Below are 23,230 nucleotides of genomic sequence, written 5' to 3' on the forward strand. Positions count from 1 at the left end.
AAGGCAACGCTCATGTCTGACCCTGTGCTCAGGGCCCCGGATTTTGACAAGCCATTCCTAGTAACCACAGATGCATCTGAGCGTGGTATAGAAGCAGTGCTCATGCAGGAAGCAACAGATCACAACTTCCATCCTGTCGTGTTTCTCAGCAAGAAACTGTCTGAGAGGGAAAGTCACTGGTCAGTCAGTAAAAAGAAATGCTATGCCATTGTGTACGCCCTGGAAAAGCTACGCCCATATGTTTGGGGACGGCGGTTCCAACTACAAACTGACCATGCTGCACTAAAGTGGCTTCATACTGCCAAGGGGAACAACAAAAAACTTCTTCGTTGGAGTTTAGCTCTCCAAGATTTTGATTTTGAAATTCAACACATCACAGGAGCTTCTAATAAAGTTGCTGATGCACTCTCCCGTGAGAGTTTCCCAGAATTCAGTAGTTAAAAAGTGTTCTTAAAATGTAGAAGTCTGTTAGTTATATACTTAGAAGTATATGTAAAGGTGTATGTGTTGTATTAATCTGTTTATTTTCAAGTTCTAGAAGGAAATCGCCGCCAGTGAGCTTCCCCACTGTCTGCAATTTGGGGGGCGTGTCATAAACAGATAGCTAAGGGTTAATGTCTCTTTCACCTGAAGCACCTGACCAAAGAACCAATCAGGAAACCGGATTTTTTTCAACTTTGGGTGGAGGGAATTAAGTGTCTAAGGTCTTTGTTTTTCTGGCTGCCTGCTTTCTCTGAGCTTTGGAGAAGTAGTTCTACTTTCTAGTCTTCTGTTTCCAAGTGTAAGAACAAAGAAATCAGATAGTAAGTTATATGGTTTCTTTTCTTTGGTATTTGCATAAATATAAGTGCTGAAGTGCTTTGATTTGTATTCTTTTTGAATAAGGCTGTTTATTCAATATTCTTTTAAGCAATTAACCCTGTGTTGTATCATCTAATACAGAGAGAACATTTGTACTTATTTTTCTTTCTTTTTATATAAAGCTTTCTTTTAAGACCTGTTGGAGTTTTTCTTTACTTCAGGAAAATTGAGTCTGTACTCACCAGGGAATTGGTGGGAGGAAGAAATCAAGGGGAGATTTGTGTGTTGGATTGCTAGCCTGACTTTGCATTCCCTCTGGGGGAATAGGAAAGTACTTTTTGTTTCCAGGATTGGGAACAGAGAGGGAGATTCACTCTGTTTGGATTCACAGAGCTTGTGTCTGTGTATCTCGCCAGGAGCACCTGGAGGGGGGAAGGGAAAAAGGATTATTTCCCTTTGTTGTGAGACTCAAGGGATTTGGGTCTTGGGGTCCCCAGGGAAGGTTTTTCAGAGGGACCAGAGTGCCCCAAAACACTCTAATTTTTTGGGTGGTGGCAGCAGGTACCAGGTCCAAGCTGGTAACTAAGCTTGGAGGTTTTCATGCTAACCCCCATATTTTGGACGCTAAGGTCCAAATCTGGGACTAAGGTTATTACAGGGGACAGACAGACAGACACACACACACACACAGACACAGCCAGGGGGTTGTGGGGAGGGACAGACAGACACGTACGGAGACACAGCCAGTGAGGCAGGGGGTTGTGGGGACAGACAGACAGACACACACACACACACAGCCAGGGGGTTGTGGGGAGGGACAGACACACACACACACAGCCAGTGAGGCAGGGGGTTGTGGGGACAGACAGACAGACGCGTACGGAGACACAGCCAGGGGGTTGTGGGGAGGGACAGACAGACAGACACAGAGACACAGCCAGTGAGGCAGGGGGTTGTGGGGACAGACAGACAGACAGACACACACACACACACACACAGCCAGGGGGTTGTGGGGACAGACAGACACACACACACACAGCCAGTGAGGCAGGGGGTTGTGGGGACAGACAGACACGTACGGAGACACAGCCAGGGGGTTGTGGGGAGTGACAGACAGACACACACAGAGACACAGCCAGTGAGGCAGGGGGTTATGGGGACAGACAGACAGACACACACACACACACAGCCAGGGGGTTGTGGGGAGGGACAGACAGACAGACACACACACACACAGCCAGTGAGGCAGGGGGTTGTGGGGACAGACAGACAGACACGTATGGAGACACAGCCAGGGGGTTGTGGGGAGGGACAGACAGACAGACACAGAGACACAGCCAGTGAGGCAGGGGGTTGTGGGGACAGACAGACACACACACACACACACACACCCAGCCAGGGGGTTGTGGGGACAGACACACACACACACACACAGCCAGTGAGGCAGGGGGTTGTGGGGACAGACAGACAGACAGACACACACACACAGCCAGGGGGTTGTGGGGACAGACATACACACACACACACACAGCCAGTGAGGCAGGGAGTTGTGGGGACAGACACATACATGGACACGGCCGGTGAGCCAAAGGGTTGTGGGGACAGACACACACACACAGACACAACCGGTGAGCCAGGGAGTTGTGGGGACAGACAGACGCACGGATACAGCTGGGGGTTGTGGGGACAGACAGACACAGACACAGCTGGTGAGCCAGGGGGTTATGGGGACACACATACACACACAGCTGGTGAGCCAGGGGGTTGTGGGGACAGACAGACACAAGGACACAGCTGGGGGGTTGTGGGGACAGACAGACACAGCTGGTGAGCCAGGGGGTTACGGGGACACACATACACACACAGCTGGTGAGCCAGGGGGTTGTGGGGACAGACAGACACAAGGACACAGCCGAGGGGTTGTGGGCAGGGCCGGTGTAACGTCACTTTGAGCAACCCTCCCGTTTTCCAACTAGCTGCAGTTTCTGCCACATAAGGAAACCATCTGTGCTCCTGCTCAGGAATTGCTGCCGCCTGGTCCATGAGGTTGCAGATCGGGAGGGATGGAGTTTGTGCTCCAGGCACCAGCTGACCAAGCACGAGCTTGCGGTGGCACCTTGGGGCGGGGCGGCGTTCAGGGTTTGGTTTTGTTTGGGGTTTTTTGGTTCGGTGGAGCGGTTTTTTTGTTTGTTTTGCCGGGCGGAGCTCGGAGTGGGGCTGGGGGCTTCGGGCAGCGTGGCTCTCAGCAGGGGCGGGGCTTTGGGTGGCACTGGGGGAGCGGGGGCTTGCGAGGCGCAGCGCTCAGGGGGAGTGGGCCTTTGGGTGGCACAGGGAGGGCGGGGGCTTGCGAGGCACAGCACTCAGGGGCGTAGCTTTGAGGGGCGTGGTGCTCAGGGGAGGGGCTTTGGGGGCGTGGTGCTCAGGGGTGTGGCGCTCAGAGGCGGGGCTTCAGGTGGTGTGGCGCTCGAGGGGGGGCTTGTGCAGCGCTCGGGAGCGGGGCTTCAGGCGGTGTGGCGCTGGGAGGGGGGTGTTATGGCAGCAGGGGCAGCTCTAGGTACCAGCAAAACAGGCAGGTGCTTGAGGCGGCAAATTACCAGGGGTGGCATAATGGTGGGGCCCCAGCTTCAACCTGAGGCAGTGTCCTGGGCTGGATCCTGACCGCCCGTTGCTCTGACTGGGTGCCGCCTGGGCTGTGCGGCGGAGCAGGGGGAGCCAGCTCAGTGGAGAGTTTGTCCCCACCGCTCTCTCGTGGGGAGCAGCCATGTAGGACAGCCCTTGCCCAGCCATGGAGCGCTGGAGTTGGCAGTGAAACATGGCGGCTGGGTGGGCCACTCCTCCAGCGCTGGCTGCGGGTTTCTCCTTGTCTTGTCGCCGCTGCTGCCTCCTCCCCAGTGCACTGCCTCCTGCCTGAGGAGGGGAGGGGAGCGGCAACCTGGGCTGAGTCGAACTCGTGCCAGGACCAAGGCGAGGATAACCGGGGCTGGGATCCAGCAGCAGCCCCAACCCCCGGCAGTGGAAGCAGCAGGAGACGAGTCCTTGGGCCAGATCCGCAGCAAGGTAAGAGCCAGGTCGGGGGGGACGGTCCCCAGGACATTTGGGGAGCTTCTGCCTGCTGGAGCCCCAGAGGCTTCCGCGTTCCTCTACAGCCCTGCACAGTGCTCCAGTGCCTGGAGTGTCGTCCTGCCTCCTCCCTGCAGGGGGCAGCATCCATCTAGCCAGCCTCTTGGCCGAAGCCCAGCCCTGGAGCTCTCTCCATTGCATGCCCCTCGGGCTCCCAGCTGTGCGGCCTCAGTGCTAGGAAAACACCAGACAGGGCTGGGTCCAGTGTGTGTCCCAGCTTGTGGGGAGCTCTCTCGCCTCAATGACTAGCGCCTTACCTAAGGCCAAGTACAGTAGTGCGATAAGAGTGATAGGAGCATGACACGGTCACTCATAATGGGAATGTGTGTAAATGTGTTTAATGATTACTTGTGTGTACTGTGCCGCCCTATCGGCACCATTCATGCCAATTTCCATGTCACGTCGGTGCCAGTGGTTATAGGGCTAAAATGCGGGGACAAAAATGAAAACGACTTTCCAGTGCTGCCTACATGTGTAAAAGCCAAACAAATAAAAAATGGGAGGGGAACTTTTTTTTTTTGCTTGGGGTGGCAAAAAAGTTAGAGCCGGCCCCTGGTTGTGGGGACACACAGACACAGCCGGTAGTTGTAGGGACAGACAGACACACAGACACAGCCGGGGGTTGTGGGGACGGACAGATGGAGCTGTGGGTGGGGGGAAGGAGCAGCAATGGGCACCCCAGGGCTGGCATAAAATACACAGGACAGAGGGAGCTTCCTGAGGGGACTATAGCAACACCCCCCCTCAGAGCAGACCCGGGCTGTGATTGGCTCCATCCATCACTCCCCCCTGCCCCACAGAGATCCACACAACCCTCTGCCCCTCCGAGAGACCCCCAGTGACCCCTGTGCCCGTCATCCCTCGCCAGAGAGCCCCCCCTTTGTGCTAGACAACTCCCCTCCCCCACTGCCTTCCCTGCTCTAAAGCTCCCTACAATCTTCTGCTTTGCCTTCAGCCCCCCTCCCCCCGGCCCAGCCCATTCCTTTCCATTGGCCGGGAGGTTCCCAGTCTATTGGCCAGCACAGCCAATGGGGTGGGGGAGCTACAGGTGAGCAAGACCTGGTCATCATCATCACAGGCCTAGCAATTCTCTGGATTTTTCATTTCACTGAGGCAAGTAATTAAGTCTACTCTTTCTTTCCTGACAGTTTGCGGCTTTTCCTGTAAGAAAACTTACAATTTCTTTGCCAAGAAGTCCATTTATAGTTTTGTTTTTTTTTTACTTGAGAAGTACAGTATATTTTCTGGTTGTTCATAAGCTCATTTATTTTGTTAACTCAGTTTCATAGGCAATTTTATGTCACTTGAATTGTACCTGTTTTTTTTTTTTTCCATTGTTCCAAAAACACACGGAAGATGTGCAGATTTTTATTTCTGTGGGCCAAACCACCCTGTATAGAAACGTAAATATTGAAGCCAGAAAAGCTCTGCAAGGGTAAGGGTCCTTTCAGGAAATTGTCCTCAAGTCATTCATTCTTCTGGGCATTCCATTCTATTGTTCCCTCTTATAGTGATAGTGATCAGTGTTTCCACCCGCAGGGGAGAGGCAGAAGACTGGATCAACCCTGCGGTGACTCTGCCTCTACCATTGTTCTCTGTCTGCTCCCTCTACCAGCCCTTTTGGTCTCCCTAGTATTGCCCCTACCATTACTCCCTCTGTGTCTTCTTTCTCTGGAGCTTCTCATGAAGTAAAGTCTGTCATTACAGGTTCTTATCTCTGTAATGTATTTAATTTTGATGTATTTATTAAGTGTTAATTAATGCACTATGGGAGTCCCCTTCAGCCCTCTGTATAAATTGATCCTCTTCTTTCCATGTTTTGCCCATATGGTTTTCTGCAGCCCTAGGGCAGCCAGCAATAACCCCTGTGCCTTTGCAATGGGGTGAGGGAAGGGGACCATGGGTCCCCTATTTATGTGATTTGCAAGAAGTGTTAGCATTACTCAAGCTACCAAATGTGTTTAAATAAAATAAGTGCTTTGTAAAATCCCAAAGCAAGCTCATTTTCATTTCTCTCATAATCTCATATACAGTATACACTCATTTTTCATTAATTATATGAGTTGAATTTGTTGTTGTTAGCTAGGTTACTGTTTTTTTGTTTCCAGTGTGGCAAAATGTGTGCTATTTTATGGGTTGAATGATTGAACGACATAATACCCACCTGCCCCCATTGTCCGTTGCACAACGTGGTGGTGCCTACCCCTACCTTGTGCTTCAGGGAGGTCACGGGGTCCAGGGCAGCCTGGAGAGTTAGCGGGGGGCCTGGCGCTGGCAGCAGCAGGTGACCTGGCCCCAGCCCACTCTGCTCCACGTCACTGGCTCCCAGCATTGCTCAAGGGCAAGGTGTCACAGAGTCCCCGGGCAATGCTCTGGAACTGCTCCCCGTAAAGCCAGTCAGGACTTTGGGGAGCCTCCTCTCCCTCAGAGCAGAGTGTCTTCAGGGCCAGAAGCTCAGATGGCTTCACCTTCTGGGTCTGACCTTGGAGCATTCAGCATTTGCCCCTCCATGCGCTTCCCACAGTGATCCACCCAGGCAGGGTCCTGGGAAAGCCAGAGGGTCCTGCACGTACCTCCAACTTCGCAGTCAGACGTGACTCTCAGCCATCCAGTAAAACAGAGGTTTATTAAATGACAGGAACACGGTCTAAAACAGAGCTTGTAGGTACAGAGAACGGGATCCCTCAGCTGGGTCCATTCTGGGGCTCAGCGAGCCAGACAACTCCATCTGCCCTCACTTCCTGTCCCCAACCAGCTCCAAACTGAAATTCTCTCCAGCCCATCCTTTGTCTCTTTCCTGGGCCAGGTGATCTTTTTGTTCACCTTTAGCTGTCCCCTTGCAAGGGGGGAAGAGCCCTGGCCATTTGTTGCTAGGAGACAGATTGTCAGCCATTTATGCATACTGGAGACTTAAGAAATGCATAGGGGAAACTGAAGCACCCACACAGTATTCAGAGGAAACATTAAGAACAATTCCACTGAGGGTATGGCTACACTTGCACTTGCAAAGCGCTGTCGCGGCAGCGCTTTGAAGTTTCGAGTGTGGTCGCAGCGCCAGCGCTGGGAGAGCTGCACATACTCCACATCCTCTACAGGTGTAGCTTGCAGCGCTGTTTACACTGAGGCTTTACAGCACTGTATCTTGCAGCGCTCAGGGGTGTGTTTTTTTCACACCCCTGAGCGCGAAAGTTGCAGCGCTGTAAAGCGCCAGTGTAGCCATGGCTTTAGTCACACGGGCTTTGGGGAAGAGGTGGAATGGGAAGAGGCAGGGCGGAGTGGGGTTGCTCGCTGCTGTTGGCACCAGGCACCCCGCTAACCCCCTCAGGCCACCCTGGACCCCAAGCCCCCTGAAGCGTGGGGCCCCCCAAAGCGCAGGGCCTGGGGCAGTTGTCCTGGTCCATCCTATGGATGGGACGGATACACTTGGGCACCACCAAAAATTATACAAACCTGCCGCCCATGGCTACCCGAGTGCTACCTCTAGGCAAATGCCAACAAGTCTCTGGCAAGCCAGCCTCTTGGCTGGGTGAATCAGAAACTGTCCTATAACTATGTCGTAGAATTCATTTTCCTGAACCAATCAGAATGTCCCCAAACTGCTCTAAAGATGGAAAGACTAAAAGAGCTGATAACCCTTTTTACCAGAGCCAAGCTTTTGACTTTTTAAAAATGTCTTACCAAATGAACTTTTAAAAGATAGCATGGAAGCAGTTTTGTAGCTTTTAAAGGTAAAATAACCAAAATTCATGTTTTAGGGCTAATGAAATAAAATTGACATTTGTAAATTTAGGCCTATCAAGATTAAATGCGCCGTTAAGGAACATCACAATACAAAAGATTGGTGAATGGCCCTATCACACCTTGGAAATATTATGTGCAAGGGCACTCCCCTCATAGGCTGGAAGACTAAACGTAAAAGATAAAACAGGGTCACCCCAGAATTTTTTTTCACCTCTGCTCTTTGAACTTTCACAGAGCCAGAGACACTAAACAAAATCAGAGAGCCCTAGGGTCAACCTGGGTCCACCCTGAAAGATAGTTTGAACATATAGGTTACCACACCTTGGTCACCTTTAGGAACCACAGATGATAACTCATTAGAGTGTGTGCATCTGTTGGCTTGTTTTAACCTGTACATAACTCTCATTTCTTTTTCCTAGTTAATAAAGCTTTAGATAATTTATTACAGGACTGGCCACAGGTGTTGTCCTTGGTGTAAGATCTAGGGCAGTGGCTCTCTAACTTTTTTTTTCCATAGACCACTTGAAAATTGCTGAGGGTCTCAGCGAACCACTTAATGATCTTTCCAAATGTTGTTTGTACCATTAGCTAACTATTGTAAGATGCTTTGGATAAAAGCACTATATTAAAAAACTTATTATTTTTTGTTCTACAAATAAAAGCTCACAACTCATTTTAATATCAGTAGTCTTACCTTTCTAATGTGATGGATGTGCCCAGCATGGCAGCTCCCGAACTTGGGTTGGGAAGGAGGGTGGTCTCTCCCTTTCTCCCCCACAGGCAACAGCCCCCGAGCTGGGGCTGAGAAGGAAGCGGGGGGGTCTCTCCCCTGCCACAGCAGCCAGATAGCAGAGGTTGGGAAGGAGGGCCATCTCTCATCAGCAGCTGCAGCCCTGGAGCTGGGGAAAGTCGCCTCTTTCCCTGGCCGCTGCAGTCCTGCATGTCACAAATTCCCCTCACCCCCTCTTCTCACCCCACTGCCTCCTCCCACCTACCCCTTATTCCCCCCAAGGCCACCACCTCACCTTACATGTGCGTCTTCTCCAGGGTCCAGGCACCTAATTAGTGGAGCCATGCCTGCGCGGCTCTACTAATTAGGTGGGTGGCCCTTCATTCTCTCATGTGCGGCCACCCAGGGAATGGAGGGAACTATCTGCGGACCACCTGAATGGAGCTCACGGACTGAGAACCTCTGATCTAGGATACCAATTGACCTGGGTAAGTGATTGGGGTCTGGGAGCAACCTGAGTGCTGTGTGATTTCTGGTGCAAGTGTCCGTTTATCACTAAGTCCAGTTTGGGTGGCAAAATAGGCTGGCAAGTCTAACGGGACTATCAGTCTTGCCACGGAGTCACAGATACAGTGATCCAGGAGTTCACATTTGTTACTGGCTTGGTGAAATCTAATTACAGAACAAACCATCAGTTTAGGGTGTCTGCCCTGAGTAGGGTGACCAGACAGCAAATGTGAAAAATTGAGACGGGGGTGGGGAGTAATAGGAGCCTATATAAGAAAAAGACCCAAAAATCAGGACTGTCCCTATAAATTTGAGATATCTGGTCACCCTAGCCCTGAGGCAGGCACTCACAGCTGTGAGCCATGCCAGACAGCCTGAAATAGAGATTAAAGAGTGATTAATGGGGAGACAGGTTAATACTCTCTAGTTCATTGATTGATCTTGCCTCTCACACTGACCCTGCAACTCTCTTCCCCAGTGCATGTGACTCTGGATCCAGATATGGCTCATCCTGTCTGTGAATCGGAGACATACGAGACTCTGAGACACATGGGAGGACCGGCCCAACAATCCAGAACAAGTTAAATCCTGGTGGTAATGACCTGGGTGCTGGGGGGTTCTTCAGCAGGTGCCGTTACTGGAAGGTGAGGGTGGGAGACAAGAGTGAGAGGAGACTGGGGCTTGTAGGGAACCTGTGAGCAGGAAGGGGGTCTATCACCTGAGCATGGGTACTGGCTCCTCTGGCTGAAGGGAGATTTCTGCCGCCTCCTGGCTCCTTCCCACCAACTCAGCTTGGGGGTGGGATTTTCCTGGACTGTGGGGTGGGCAAGATCTCATTGTGCAGTGTGACTGACTGGCCAGTCCCATCTCTTCACTTTTACTGCCACCTTCTCTGGGTCGCCCTTCATGGCTTGTGGTGAGTGGGAGGGGTGGGGGTGGAGAATGTGGGTCCCTTGGCAATCTGCCTGGTTAGAGAGCAGGGCTGAGGGACTCTGCCAGTAGGATTCAGAGTTTCTTTTGTTTAGATGTGTGAGGGCAGTTCAGATGATCTCAGCTGACATCAATAACACACGGAGGCGAGCTCTGTAATGCTGAGGATCCACACTCCCATTTCTCCGAACGGGGAATGAAATGCGGTGATAAGGATGCACGGTTCAACACTGAGAAATGATGGACAGCCCCAGGAACCACTATATACCTCATGTGTAGGGGCCTGCCAAATTCATGGCCATGAAAATACACGTCACGGACCATGAAATCTGGTCTGCCCCATGGTATCTGGTCTTTTGCATACTTTTACTCTATACTATAGGGTAAAAGTATACAAAATTACACAGCATTTCTCAAACTGGGGGTCACGATCCAAAAGAGGGTTGCAAGGTTATTGTAGTGGGAAGTCACATTATTGCCACCCGTACTTCTGTGCTGCTGCTGGCATTGGTGCTATCTTCAGAGGTGGGCACCCAGCCAGCAGCCACTGCTCTCAGGTCACCCAGCTCTGAAGGAAGCACAGAAGGATGGCAATACTGTGAACCCCCTACAATAGCTTTGTGACCTCCTTTTGTGTTGAGACCCCCACTTTCAGAAACGTTGAGTCTTAAGGGCTTTACATGTTTATATTCTGCCATTTTAAAATACATATTTGTTTTATTACACCACCATGAAATTTAAGATTTAAATATCTCAAACTCTGAAATTCAAGATTTAAAAAGTTTATGGAAATGGACCGTGAATTCCTATACTGGCCTCTTGGCACTGAACACTACACTGGAGATGTGAGTGCACCATACAACACTACTGACTGACATAACCATCATCTGCAGTCACATTATCTGGTCTGATGGAACCTTTCTCTGACAGGCAGTGACAACAGCAACAAGGGCTGGATTCAATATCTCGGGGTCCCTCTTAAACAATACAAAACAGAACCAGCTACAGCTTCCAGCCAGGAGTCTGGGAAAACTGAACACCACCTCTGGGTGCTTCTAAGAGGTAGTACTGCCCCATGTGCAAGCACTGAGTCCATGTATAACAAAAGAGAACTTTTATTAGAAGGGAAAAGAAACCAAGCGTTAAGTTGGGAAAACACCATAACCACGTTCTAAGCATGTGACCACAGTGTGTTGGGCAGTATCTTTTGCCTCAATTTCGCACATTGCAGTAGGAGAGTCCAATGAATGAATGTTCCTTTAACAAAGCTATGTCACTCATCTCTCCCACTGCTGCACCTCAATCACAGTTGCTGTCCTCGGTCAGTGAAGACCCAGAATTCCGAGGTACATTCGTAAAGGTTCACCTCCTCGCCCACAGAAAGTGTGGGGAGCAATGAGCTATGTCTGTGCAGTTGCTATGCACCTCTGCAACTGGCTGCTTGCCACTGCCTCTGGTCACTTGCTGCTGCTGTTGCATGTTCACTATCACTTCTGTGATGCCATGTTCTGAGGTTCCACCACTTAAGTCAGATGATTTCAGTGGGTCAGAGGGAACCTCACTGACAGTCCAACTTCTGCATTGTCCTTCATTTCACCACTCTCCCTTCATCAGGTCCAAGACATAGCTCCTAGACTGGCTATCAGGGATTCAGCTGTGGTAATGGCTAAGCAGACATGATAACTCTCAATTGAATCTAATCAGCTGGTTTTAAACCCAGGAGGAAGGATCAAATGGTGCCTAAAACTCTTTAATCAGCATCCACATCACATACAAACCTCTCCCCTTCATAGGGATTTGATATCTCTAGACCCTGCTTAGCAAGCAAGGTTCAGTTTAGGGTGACCTTTTCAATCAGGGCAGGCTAAGCACAGTTCTGCTGCCCTTTACTTGTCCAATCAGGATAACAACATTTCATTGCCCCTGCTTTCAAATACTAGAGAGATTTGTAACTCAAAACCAGCCAGAACTGATCACTTTGGCAAAGCAGCTCCCTCTGCTGTGCACCTAGGCAGAGTAGGCATCAGTGTAAATACAGTCTGCTCCTGAAGTCTTTGCCCTGTAGCTCAGTTCTAGATTAGCAGGGGAGGCTCCAGACACCAGCACGCCAAGCGCATGCTTGGGGTGGCAAGCCATGGGGGGGGCGCTCTGCCGGTCACCGTGAGGGTGGCAGGCAGGCTGCCATCGGCAGCATGCCTGCGGAGGGTCCGTTGGTCCCACGGCTTTGGCGGACCTCCCGCAGGCTGCCCCTGAATCTGCAGGACCAGGGACCTCCCACAAGCAAGCCGCCGAAGGCAGCCTGCCTGCCGTGCTTGGGGCGGCAAAATGCCTAGAGCCGCTCCTGCAGGGGAGAGCTCATTCAGACCCTATTTACATACTTATTAATGCAGCTCAGCCTCTGGATTGTGTTAAACCATCTTTGTGCCTTGAGAGGATATTTATGCTAAGCTGCCCAGAATGACCCCTTGGCCTTTTTCCTTTGTGGTTACAGTTCGTTTCAGCATGTCTGCCTAACACAAAGTATTCTTTCCAACATGCTTCACTTTGTTCCTCTCTGTGCTGACCTTCACCTGCCTCTGTGCTGCCCAATCACCCAGTAGACTCAAATCCTTGTGATCAATGAGAATTGTTCAGTAGCACTGAAACCCCATCACTTCCTTGCTTTAAAATGAAATGAGCCGAGATCAGGCATTTTGTGTAATACAGGATAACGTGTTTGGGATTCATTATCTCTGCATCTCATTGCTAAAGATGACCAATTAGCTCATACTGAAGAGATGAACAATTTGCTCATAATGATGAATTTCTTCCAGGAATTGAGCATATTTGCCTGCAATGTAAATCTGCAAATAGATCATGATTCCCTCAGATGTACTGGTTGTTGGATGAGTATCTTTTCAAATTGTTTCCCACTCTGGTTTAATTGCAAATACTCCATAGCTGAACTATCAAGTGTGTTCCTTAGTTGTACTGGGCCATGTAAGTTACATGGCATTGTTTGTTCTTGGCTGGATGATTTTGGATTTAAAATCTGGTTTAACAGATTACTCACATGGGCAACTTGGAAATTAATTTCCACAAACACCTGAGTTAGTACAGTACAATTGCTTGAGAGCAAATGATCACAAACAGGCATGAACAGGGCGAAAGAAAACCCAGGCACAAATTCAAATAATCTTTGTGGAAATTAGCTGGCATTATTCTGAGCTCTAATCATTATGGACCAGAACTTCAGCTCTAATGGCGCCCTGTTTCCTTCCCCCACTGATCACCACCCACTGTCCATGTCCTCCACAGGCCCCAGCTAGTCTGCTGGATCTGCTGACACCAGCACTACAGCTGCTCTTCAAGAAAACACGTGAGTTTAAGGAATGAAACTTTTATGAACATATGACAGGCACTGACCAGACCCAGCAGGAAACCAACAACCGTGCTGGAGGGGAGAGGGTTTGTATGACCCCAGCCCTAAAGCACTGGGGTAGGCACAATGGGGATGGAAATGGGAAGACTTCACTCTAGGGATCTGGCACCAGTAGCAGGTTTCTTCTCTCTCCCTTGCACCAGATCAGCAGGAGGCAGAGTGTCTCAACAGCACTGAGGAGAGCCAAACCCACAAAGCCAAGGGGTCATTGGCCATTGCTGTTTGCTATGCCATGAAAGGGCAGGCAAAAGGCTGGTGCCATGGGTGGGAATCAGCAGGCAGAGCTGCTGTTCCCATGGATGACCATGCTGGGGGTGGGAGATGGGCAGAGTTGCTGTTCCTGTGGTGGCTGTGCCCGGGTGGGCGGGGGTCTCACAGGGATTTTCCTGGCTAGGGGTGGGGCATGGGCAGAGCTGCTGTTCCTGTGGCCGTCCTGGGCTCTCACAGGGATTTCCGAGGCTGGGGTTGGGGAAATGGGCAGAGCTGCTGTTCCTGTGGTGGCCATGCCAAGGGTCTCACAGGGATTTCCCATGCTGCAGTCTCCAGTGGGTGATAACGTTTGAGCTCTGAGTGAAGCTTTTCCCACAGTCGGGGCAGACGTAGGGTCTCTCTCCTGTGTGGATTCTCTTGTGCTTGGTCAGGGCAGAGCTAGTGGTGAAGCTTTTCCCGCATTCGGGGCAGATGTAGGGCCTCTCTCCCGTGTGCACTCTCTGGTGAGTAGTCAGGTGAGCGAATTGGCTGTATCCCCTGCCACACTCGTCGCACCGATAGGGCTTCTCAGCCAGGTGGGTTCTCTGGTGCCTGGCCAGGTATGTGCTGGTGGAGAAGCTTTTCCCGCAGTCGGGGCAGTTAAAGCACTTCTCTGTCTGGTGCGTCCTCTGATGCTTGATGAGGAGGGAGCTGTCAGTGAAGCCTTTCCCACAGTCAGGGCAGACATAGGGCCTCTCTCCTGTGTGCGCCCTCTGATGGATTGTGAGGGATGAGCAGTCCCGGAAGCTTTCTCCACAGGCCTCGCACCGATAGGGTCTCTCGCCCGTGTGCAGACGCTGGTGCCTCGTGAGGTTGGAGCTGCTGCTGAATCGCCGCCCACACTCGGTGCAGGGGTAAGGCCTCTCGCCCGTGTGCGTTCGCTGGTGTTTAATCAGGTCCGAGTTCACATTGAAGCTCTTCCCACAGTCCCGGCACCGGTAGGGCCGCTCTCCCGTGTGCAGACGCTGGTGTGTGATGAGATGTGAGCTCTGGCTGAAGCAGCGCCCGCACTCCGGGCACTGGTAGGGTCTCTCCCCCAGATGCAGTCTCTGATGGGTGATCAGATTTGACCTCAGGCTGAAGCTTTTCCCACAGTCCTCACACGTGTTGGGTTTCTGCCCGAGGCAGAGTCCCCTGTGGATTGTAGAGTCATTGTGTTTCCCCAAATGTCCCAAAATGTGGCCAGGATTCTCCTGTCTCTCTTGGTAGCTTTCCTGCTCCTTCTCTGACCTGCCCTGACTCCCGCAGGCTTCACCCAGCTCAGGGGAAACATCCCCATCAGATCTCCCTGGTCCCGCCTCATGCAGTTCTACTTGCTCAGGACCTTCCTGCTCAGGGTTCTCCTCCTCACTCTCACTCACCGTCCCATCACCTGCTGGGACAGAGACAGAATCCAGACAGGAGTCATTCCCTGTGCCGGGGGAACAAACCAAAGTAACTGTCAAGGAGATCAGTACACCAGGAGCTGAATTCCCCTCCCACTCCTTCCTGAGAGGAGGTGGCAAATTGAACCTTCCCATCCCATCCTAACACTCTGGGGAAATGCAGCTGTTGCCAGGTGTGAATCAGGGGCAGGAAGCCATGAGTGACATCTGCCATGAGGTTATGACACTGGCTGGGGACAATCCTGACCACCCAGGAACTCAGGAGCCCTTCAAGGGAACCTGATTTTTCTTCATTTCCTGTTTTCCCCAAAGCGGTTTTAACTGATTCCTCACCTGTGCAGGTCTCCCTTGCCCTGGAGATCAGACACCGTAACTCTTCTCCTCATTCCAGATGGGAGACCACATTGCTTTTCCAAAACCAGGGTGAATGACATCTTTGTGGGATATTTATCACAGAGAATGTTCCCAGGTTTTAACCCCAGCCCATTTCAAAGCAGTGAAATACCTCTGCTGGTTCTCCAGGGTCTCAAAGTCCAGCCACTCTGCTAATGGGGAACTGGACTCCCACATCTCTGCTCAGAACACACAGCCAGACACATCATCAAAGGAGCCCCTCAAATACACAGACAGCCAGGGCCGGTGCAACCACTAGGCAAACTAGGTGGCCGCCTAGGGTGCCAAAATTTGAGGGCACCAAAAAGCAGTGCCCAAAATGTCTGGGATGCTCACCCAGTGCCGGTTAAACATGTAACCCTCTTCCTGCCGATGTGTATGGGGGCGCTGCAGCTTTGATCAACTCTGGCCGGCCAGGAAGTGATGTCATTCCTCCTCCGGCCGCTGGGGGTGCTGTGCTGCTCCCCCCTGCTGCTCTGGCTTTGCCCCAGGGCCCCCTCCTCTGCTCAGCCCCACCCTGCCCCCACTCCCCTGAGCTCTGCAGCAGGGCTGGGCCTGCACTCACCACCGGGGGGAAGTGCAGAGACCCGGCCCCAGCTGCACCACCGGGGAGTGCTGGGGGGTGGTTCCCCCCTACCCTCCAAGCCAGCTCCACCCCCCTGAGGAGGCCTTGCCACCCCCTACTCCCCTCACAGAGGCCTGGGGCACCCCCCCCACACACACACCTGGGAGCTGCGTAGTGCCCCAGAATATCTAGGGACAGCCCTAGTACCTGCCATCCTGCCCGCAGTCAGCCCCTGCTGCACCCCCTGCCCTGCCTGCAGCCAGCCCCACAACCCCTGCCCTGCCCACACTCCCTCTCTCCAGCCAGCCCCACACCCCCTGCCCTGCCCACAGTCAGCCCCACACCCCCTGCCCTGCCCACAGTCAGCCCCACACCCCGTCTCCAGCCAGCCCCTGCTGCACCCCCCTGCCTGAAGCCAGGCCCACACCCTGTCTCCAGCCAACCCCTACCGCGCTCCCCTGCTCAAAGCCAGCCAGCCCCACACCCATCTCCAGCCAGCCCCTGCTGCCCCCTCACCCGAAGCCAGCTAGCCCCACACCCTCTGTCTCCATCCAACCCCTGCCGCAACCCCGTGCCCAAAGCCAGCCAGCCCCACACCCTGTCAGGTTATTCATTTATTTTCATTAAATATGTAGACTAAATAATGAAATTAATAAATATTCAAGCTGAATGTGCAGTAATTCTAATGAATGATGCCACATTATGCAGTATTCATTTTTGAAAGTTTATAATAAGTGATGCTGGGGGAGGGGGGAGGAGGCACAAGGTGGAAGTTTTGCCTAGGGCGCAAAATATCCTTGCATCGGCCCTGCAGACAGCACATCTGGATCTCAGAAAGACGAGACCTAACCCAGGACGGAGCTGCATGGATCTGCTTCTCACTGCCAGAGCTGAGCCCAGTGAGAGTGTGAGGAGCAGAGGGAATCTTGGGGCCCATGAGTACAAGTGCAGGCCTCAGTACCATGATAATGAGAGGGTTTTGTCAGAGGATGCAGCAGGGCAGGGGAGTGAGATTTCAAGAAACTGCATTTTGGGGAATGAATGAACCTAGCAAGTCAGGTTCAGCAGCCACAATAGAAACCATAACTGGAAACAATAATGAGAGGAAGCACTAAAATCCCCAGGCTCTGTGCATGCTGGAGAAAATTACCCTCTAAATAGTATTAATTATGCGTATAGGGCCCTACTGTGCTAGGCACACTCACCTACACGCAGCTAGGCACCGCGTACACACACGCACACAACCAGGCACTGCGTATACCCATACACAGAGCTAGGCATTATGTGCACACGCACACACACACACACATGAAGCTAGGCACTGTGTACAAACACACACACACACAGTCCCTTGCCCTGAAGCGCTTACCATGGCAAAGGTCAGTTTTAAGGGGGACAATGGAGTGGCTTTGTGTAGTTTACAGTGAGCTCCTCTCATGCTCAGAGGATGGCGGGAGTGGGTGGGGGCAGGAAACTTGAGGGCAGTGCAGATGGGCAACATGGCTGATATAGCTGGCAGAGCAGATGGTGGGTAGGGCAGGGCGAGCCTGTGAAAGGCCTTAAAAGTGACACAAGTCATTTATATTTGATGCATTGAAGGGAGGCCCCAGGAGGATGGGGGGGGGGGGTCGAGGGGAGTTACCATGGTGACAGCACAAGCCGGAAGATGATCTTTGTATCAGCTTTCTGAATGGATGTAACGGGCCCAGGATGGCGTTTGAAATGGCCAGAAGGCCACGAACCTCAGGGACATGGCAGCTGAATTGAGGCAGTGCAAGTGTTCCCAAACCGACTCAGCAGGGCTGGTGCCAACACTTTGGGTCATTTCAATACAATCAGCCTAATTACAAACCATTTAAGTTTCTAATGCAGACAAAGCTGCAGGCTCAGGGAGGGGAGGGGATGTTGGCAATAGAGTTGTTATTATTCATAGTCAGGTCATGCTCAGAGACCTCAAGCAGGATTGGGGCCCCACTGTGCTCACTACTCCACAAACACAGCCAGAGACACGACCCCTGCCCTGAGGAGCTGCTCAAGAGTCCAGTTTAAAGCCTGTCTGCTCTGGGGAATTTCAAACTTGCTTTCAGCAGGGATGAGCAACACAGCTCTAAAACCAGCTGCTGCTGAGCCCTCTGCACCAACATGCCAGTGGAGCACCCTGATACAAGAGATTTTTCAGCTGCTCTGTTCTATGTAAGGAATACAGCACTAAGGCTTCTACACTACCACCACTAGCTGAAGTGGGGAGAGATCAAAATTAAACTTGTTTAAAATATTAAAAAACAGAGTGGTGACAGTGAATCATGGTGTTAGAGTATACTTAGATGTTTATAATTACGGAGGTTTAATAATTAATAAAGATAGTTTTAGGTGGTTATGGCTAGCAATAACAAAATGGTGGTCACAAGCAGTCACAGAGAAATCCAAAATGGAGGTCTGGGAGAGATTTGGCCAATAGCAAGCAGGCAGGCAGGCTGAGCAGAATAAAGGTAACTCCAAAAGCAGAAGGGAGTGGTCAGTCAGACAAGAGGTAAATCTTCAAGCAGGTCAGCCAAAAAAGGCACAAGTTTTCAATCCGGTTTGATTGACAGATAGCTTAGCACCCATGACTGGTTCATGCAAAGGAAAAGACCAACCAGAGAAGGCTAGAATCCGTACTTAAGGCAGAAAACTGGCAGATTTCACTCAGTATGAGGCAAGTGGAAGGTACTAATATGTGAGTGAACAGAAGGAAAATCAAGAATAAGAAGAAAAGAGTTAAAATCACTTAAGAAAAGATGAGCAGTAGCTACACCAAGAACAGTAATAGAGCAGAAGGAGCTGTCAGAGGGAAAAGAAGACAACAGAGAATGTAAGCAGGATAATTCTTCTATAAAGAATAATTAAACTGTGTGAATGTGTATGCATAGGGTAATAAAACAGGATGTTTGTTATGATTTAAATGTGTAAGGATTTGCTATCAGCAGTCTGTGTGTGTCTGGCCATCACATGTGGAACATAACCACTTGAAGCTATTTTCAGTTGTACGGTATTGCAATTTTGAATACTTTGATGTGTATCTATGCTAATAGAGTTTATGCCTTGTTAAGAAAATTTATGGATTCTTTATTCTTTTAACAAATTTGTATTAAGGAATATTGTGCTAAATAAAGAATATTTTTGTCTTCAAAGAATACTACCTGAGTGTCAATCCTTTGAGAGGAAGCCTGTATCTGCTTCCAACGGTCAACAGAGCTAATCTGTTCTGGGAGTCCTCCAAAGTTTGGAGAGAAACCCCTTGGTAAAACCCTGGCAATGCTCTAAGGTAGGCCATCCCCTTTTACCTACCAAAACAGATAAATTAACAGAATTATTGGGGTAGGCAGGCCATTATGGGGTGCCTCTAATTTTGGAGCTAACAGCCTCACATAGACACAAGACAATGAGTGAGTGAGTGTAACTAAAATTGTAAGGAGGGCTCTGGGTTTCCAGACTAAAACAATCAGATGTTTTAACTCCAATAAAGATAAACTAACAAACTGATGCTCCAGCTGCATTTACTCGCACAGTATTTTGGAAAAAGCAAACTTGCAGTGAGAGAGGAATGGGAGATCAGACAGTTAAATGGACAGTGTCAGCTTAAATAACACTCCTGTCTGAAAATCTCTCACCTGCTGCAGGTGACACCTAATGTCAGTGTCAATAAAGGGTTTAGAGAGCTTTTTCTATTTCACCCTGTCTGGTTTGTGCTAGTGCCAGCACTTGGCATGGAAGTTTCGCTATCTCTCCTGTAGTGTTAGATGCCCACAAACAACAGGGGAGAAACTGCCAAACAGTTATGGGGGAGAGAAGAGCCTTCTGGTTTAAAAATGGAAATACAAGGTTGTACAACCACAAAAGCTGGCTGCAGGATTCTAGGCAAGGGGCAGCGCCTGAAACTACATGTAACTCATTGTTTGGAAATGGACTTGAGTCCAGGCTGACAGGCCCCAGGGAAATGCCACAGAGATTTCAGAGTTTGTTTAACCACTTCCTCACCTGCCCATGAGCATCCTGGACTCTTCCTTTCCTCAGCACCCTGAAGATTTGGGACCCACAGCTGTTCCCCTTGTTCCATCTGGAGACCACGCTAGGTTTCGAGAATCTAAAATCCTACAAAGGGGGAAAGAAACCAGACAAGATCAAGGTGAATTAAGTAGCCATGCAATATTTATTACTAAGAACATTTCACGATTTTAAGCCAGCTCCTTCCTGCACTGAAGACAGGTGGGATCCAAATGGATCAGAACATGTTTGTGGAGGCTATTTGGGGAGCCAGATATCTAGGGAATGTGTTACATCTCTGGTAGGAGCCTTGTGTCTCAAAGCACCCACTCTTCTGCAGGAATGCACACAGCTGTCTGTTCCATGTCCCCCTCGAGCCACCAGCTCACATCAAGGCAGCCTGGCTCAGGTGTGACTTTCATCTGCTCTGTTTAGGGCTGAGTTAACATTTGCTCAGGGGGGAGTTTACCCGAAGACATTTCATGAACCAGGCTTGGAGTCTGCAATCACTCATACACATGCTTAACTTTGAACCCACTGAGGATTTAGTATTTCCAGGAGAAGGGCCTATGTCAGAGTTGCCAATTCTCACACTGTGACTCACAGGATAGCTCACATTTTTCTTAAAGCTCGACCCCACCTCCTGGACTCAAGTGATCTGGTCAGAATCTTATTTATTTTGGTGAAAACCAAGTTTCTAGCCATTGTGGCTGCCGAGAAAAGCTTAAAAACACAAAGTGGTACAGAATCCAGAGGGCAAAGAGAAAAGAAGCAGAATTTCAGTTTTTCCAAAAAACCTCATGATTTGTAAGCCAATCTCCTGATTTGGGTGGACCGAGTCATGATTTTTCAACTGCTGGGGCTGGCAATACTGTTTTCTGGCCCTTTTTTTGTTGTTATTAACACTGACATATTTGTCAGCCCTTTGTCTGCAAAGAGACAATTTCTGCCTTATGCTGAAATAGAAATAAAATTTAGAAAACATGAGTAAACCTCAGTGCTGGGTTAGAGTCGGGCCTGCTAGGGTATTTTTCAGAAGCAATATCAGACCCTTTGCAGTACAGCTCCCTGACAGCTTCTTAGCCCATGGGGGGCTGCCTCTGCTTTGCCCTTCCTGTAGGGGGCTTGACATCTACCTCCAGCTGCTCTGCTACAGGAATGGTTATTACTGTCCCAGTGTTAAGGACTTTCTCCTCCTTGAGATCCTTTCCAGCCGGGAACCCGAAGCCCCGAACAGACCTCGCTAGGTTCGCAGGGCTGGTGCCTCTGACGTCCCTCACCCTATTGCTCCTGCTGGCCCTGCCAGTCTCTCCCCCGTCTTCCCCCTGCTCTCTCCCCTGAGGCTGGGAGACTCGGTCCATGGCCCGGCCCGGCCCGGCCCGGGGCGTTCGCTCTCCCGGAGCTGGCTCGGCTCCTGCAGGCGCTCAGGGGAGCAGAGGGGGTGGGGGTCAGGGAGGCAGCAGCTCTGGGAAGCGCAGATCCCCGCCCCCCAGGAGCAGAGCTGGGGCGAGGACGGGCCGCTGGTGCAGAGTCACTTTCCTGCCCGGCCCCCGCCCTTCCCCCGGGTCTCTCCCCTCACCTGCAGGCTCCGGCTCAGGGGCTGGTGTCGGCAGAACCCGAGGCTGCCTCCTGCCCTCGCAGAAAGCCACAGACCCGGAGCGCTGCAGCCCGGGCTGCTGATACAGGGCACAGGAAGGGGCTGGAATAGCTGCGCGCGGTAGCTGCTGGGTGCTGGGGGGAGGAAGGGGACAGCGAAGCACGGGAGAGCGGAACCTGTGCAGATCTGGCCCGTGCTCAAACCTGTTACCAGCTGCTGCAGCCTCCACCGTGAGCCGGGAAGCTGGGTTGAGCCGCTGCTGCTCGCCTGCGGGGTCTGTGTGGGGAGAGCCCTTCCCTAGCGCCCCTCTGTGCCGGGGGGGTGGATGGGTGGGACGGAAAATATCTGTCTTCTGATTCAACATCCCCATCTGTGCAGTGTGAGAAATCTCCCAACACACTTGGGGGGGGGGGGGTGTAATCCCCCTGCCCTCCAGCTACCGGGATGGTAGTGGGAGAGAATGTTTGGGAAGAAGAAAACAAACCAAACTGTCTTTGTTTTTAGGAAGGAAACGCTCCGCAGTGTTCTTAGGCCTCCCACATGGCCCCAGAGAAGCACAAAAGAGCACAGGCCCGAGTCTTCTTCCTCTTTCATAGATCCAGAAGGGACCATAAGATCATCTTGTCTGTGTATCACATACCAATTCCTTTTACCCAGTCATCCAAGGCAAGTCACCTGTGTTTGACGAACACATCCTCCAGGAAGGCAGTTGGGAAGGATTTGAAGATGGCCAGAGATGGAGACTCCTCTTCAGGGCACCTTTAAAGAAAGGCCATTAAAAAGCATTCCACCCAAGTCTCCAACTTTAGACTTTGTCATTTTATTGCTATTTCTTCCATATTGGAAAAAAAAATCTCAATCGCTCTTAATTTTTTTTTCAAATCAATATTGATCTCCAGTTCTGCCACTTTTCTCTCTAGCAAACGCTTATATAAAATCCATTAAGCTTCCCCTGTCTCTCAAATTCTGGAACATTTATCTATACCCCACCCCACATTTTTGCCCCTTTATTGAATATTTCTATGAAATCCCTTCAGATTTTTGCCTTTGCTTATTGTCAAATATTCTATAAAACATCTCTAATTTTACCACTTTCCAAATAATCAAGTATTGATCTAAATCCCTTAGATTTTCACTTTTTTCAGTTTAATTATTGAGTATTGCTATTAAATCATCTCAGATTTCAGGCTTTCCATGTAATTATCAAATACTAATATAAAATCCTCTCAAATTTGTATTGTTTCTCCATGCTTAATTGTGCCAACATCCCCTTTTTTTGGAGGGAAACTTATCCTGATCCATTCAGGGCCTGCTCGGCAGAGGGTTTAAAAGACCGATTGATAAATTTCCCCATCATGTTTGAGCAAATTGTTTCCTTTGTTTATGTCCATTAAAAATCAACACATTTGCTGATTAAAGTGACTGCCCCATATTTTATAGCTCCTTTAAAGTCATCTTTATAAATCAGGGAACTTTAATCCTATAGTCCAGAATTTTCCCAGGAGCTCGGTTTCTATTTTGACACTGAAAGAAGTGGCCAGCTTTCCAAAACAGCTCAGCACATTGTGTGCAAATTCAGAGCTGAGCACTTTGAAAATCTGGCCCTGAGCTCTGTTGGGAGTTTGGCCAAGAAAGTTCTGATTTCCTGTCAGGATTATCTTGAGTAGGCCTATTGCTCAGTGGGGGAGGGGGAGACAATAACAGAAAATGTGGCAATGGCTAAGATGTTTAATGACTTCTTTGTTTCGGTTTTAACCAAGGAGGTTGG

General features: G+C 50.5%; 1 protein-coding gene and 1 long non-coding RNA gene across 2 annotated transcripts in view; one reads left to right on the forward strand and one right to left on the reverse strand.

The window, feature by feature from the left end:
• LOC127032619 (zinc finger protein 883-like) overlaps positions 1 to 21,558 on the reverse strand; it is a 40,295-nt gene extending 18,737 nt beyond the window's left edge. The window contains exons 1-3 of the mRNA XM_050919906.1: positions 21,445 to 21,558; positions 19,860 to 19,973; positions 13,850 to 14,910 (exon numbers count right to left, since the gene is read on the reverse strand). Coding sequence (XP_050775863.1) covers positions 13,850 to 14,910; positions 19,860 to 19,938 — 1,140 coding nt within the window. The 5' untranslated portion in view covers positions 19,939 to 19,973; positions 21,445 to 21,558. The remainder of the gene's footprint in view (positions 1 to 13,849; positions 14,911 to 19,859; positions 19,974 to 21,444) is intronic.
• Positions 21,559 to 21,582: 24 nt separating this feature from the next.
• On the forward strand, positions 21,583 to 22,270 carry LOC127032621 (uncharacterized). Its single transcript, XR_007768838.1, has 2 exons — positions 21,583 to 21,692; positions 21,967 to 22,270. It is a non-coding gene; the product is annotated as an uncharacterized LOC127032621 (long non-coding RNA).
• Positions 22,271 to 23,230: the final 960 nt, after the last annotated feature.

This window comes from Gopherus flavomarginatus, chromosome 12 (genome assembly GCF_025201925.1).
Source record: "Gopherus flavomarginatus isolate rGopFla2 chromosome 12, rGopFla2.mat.asm, whole genome shotgun sequence".
Classification (NCBI taxonomy): Eukaryota; Metazoa; Chordata; order Testudines; family Testudinidae; genus Gopherus; species Gopherus flavomarginatus.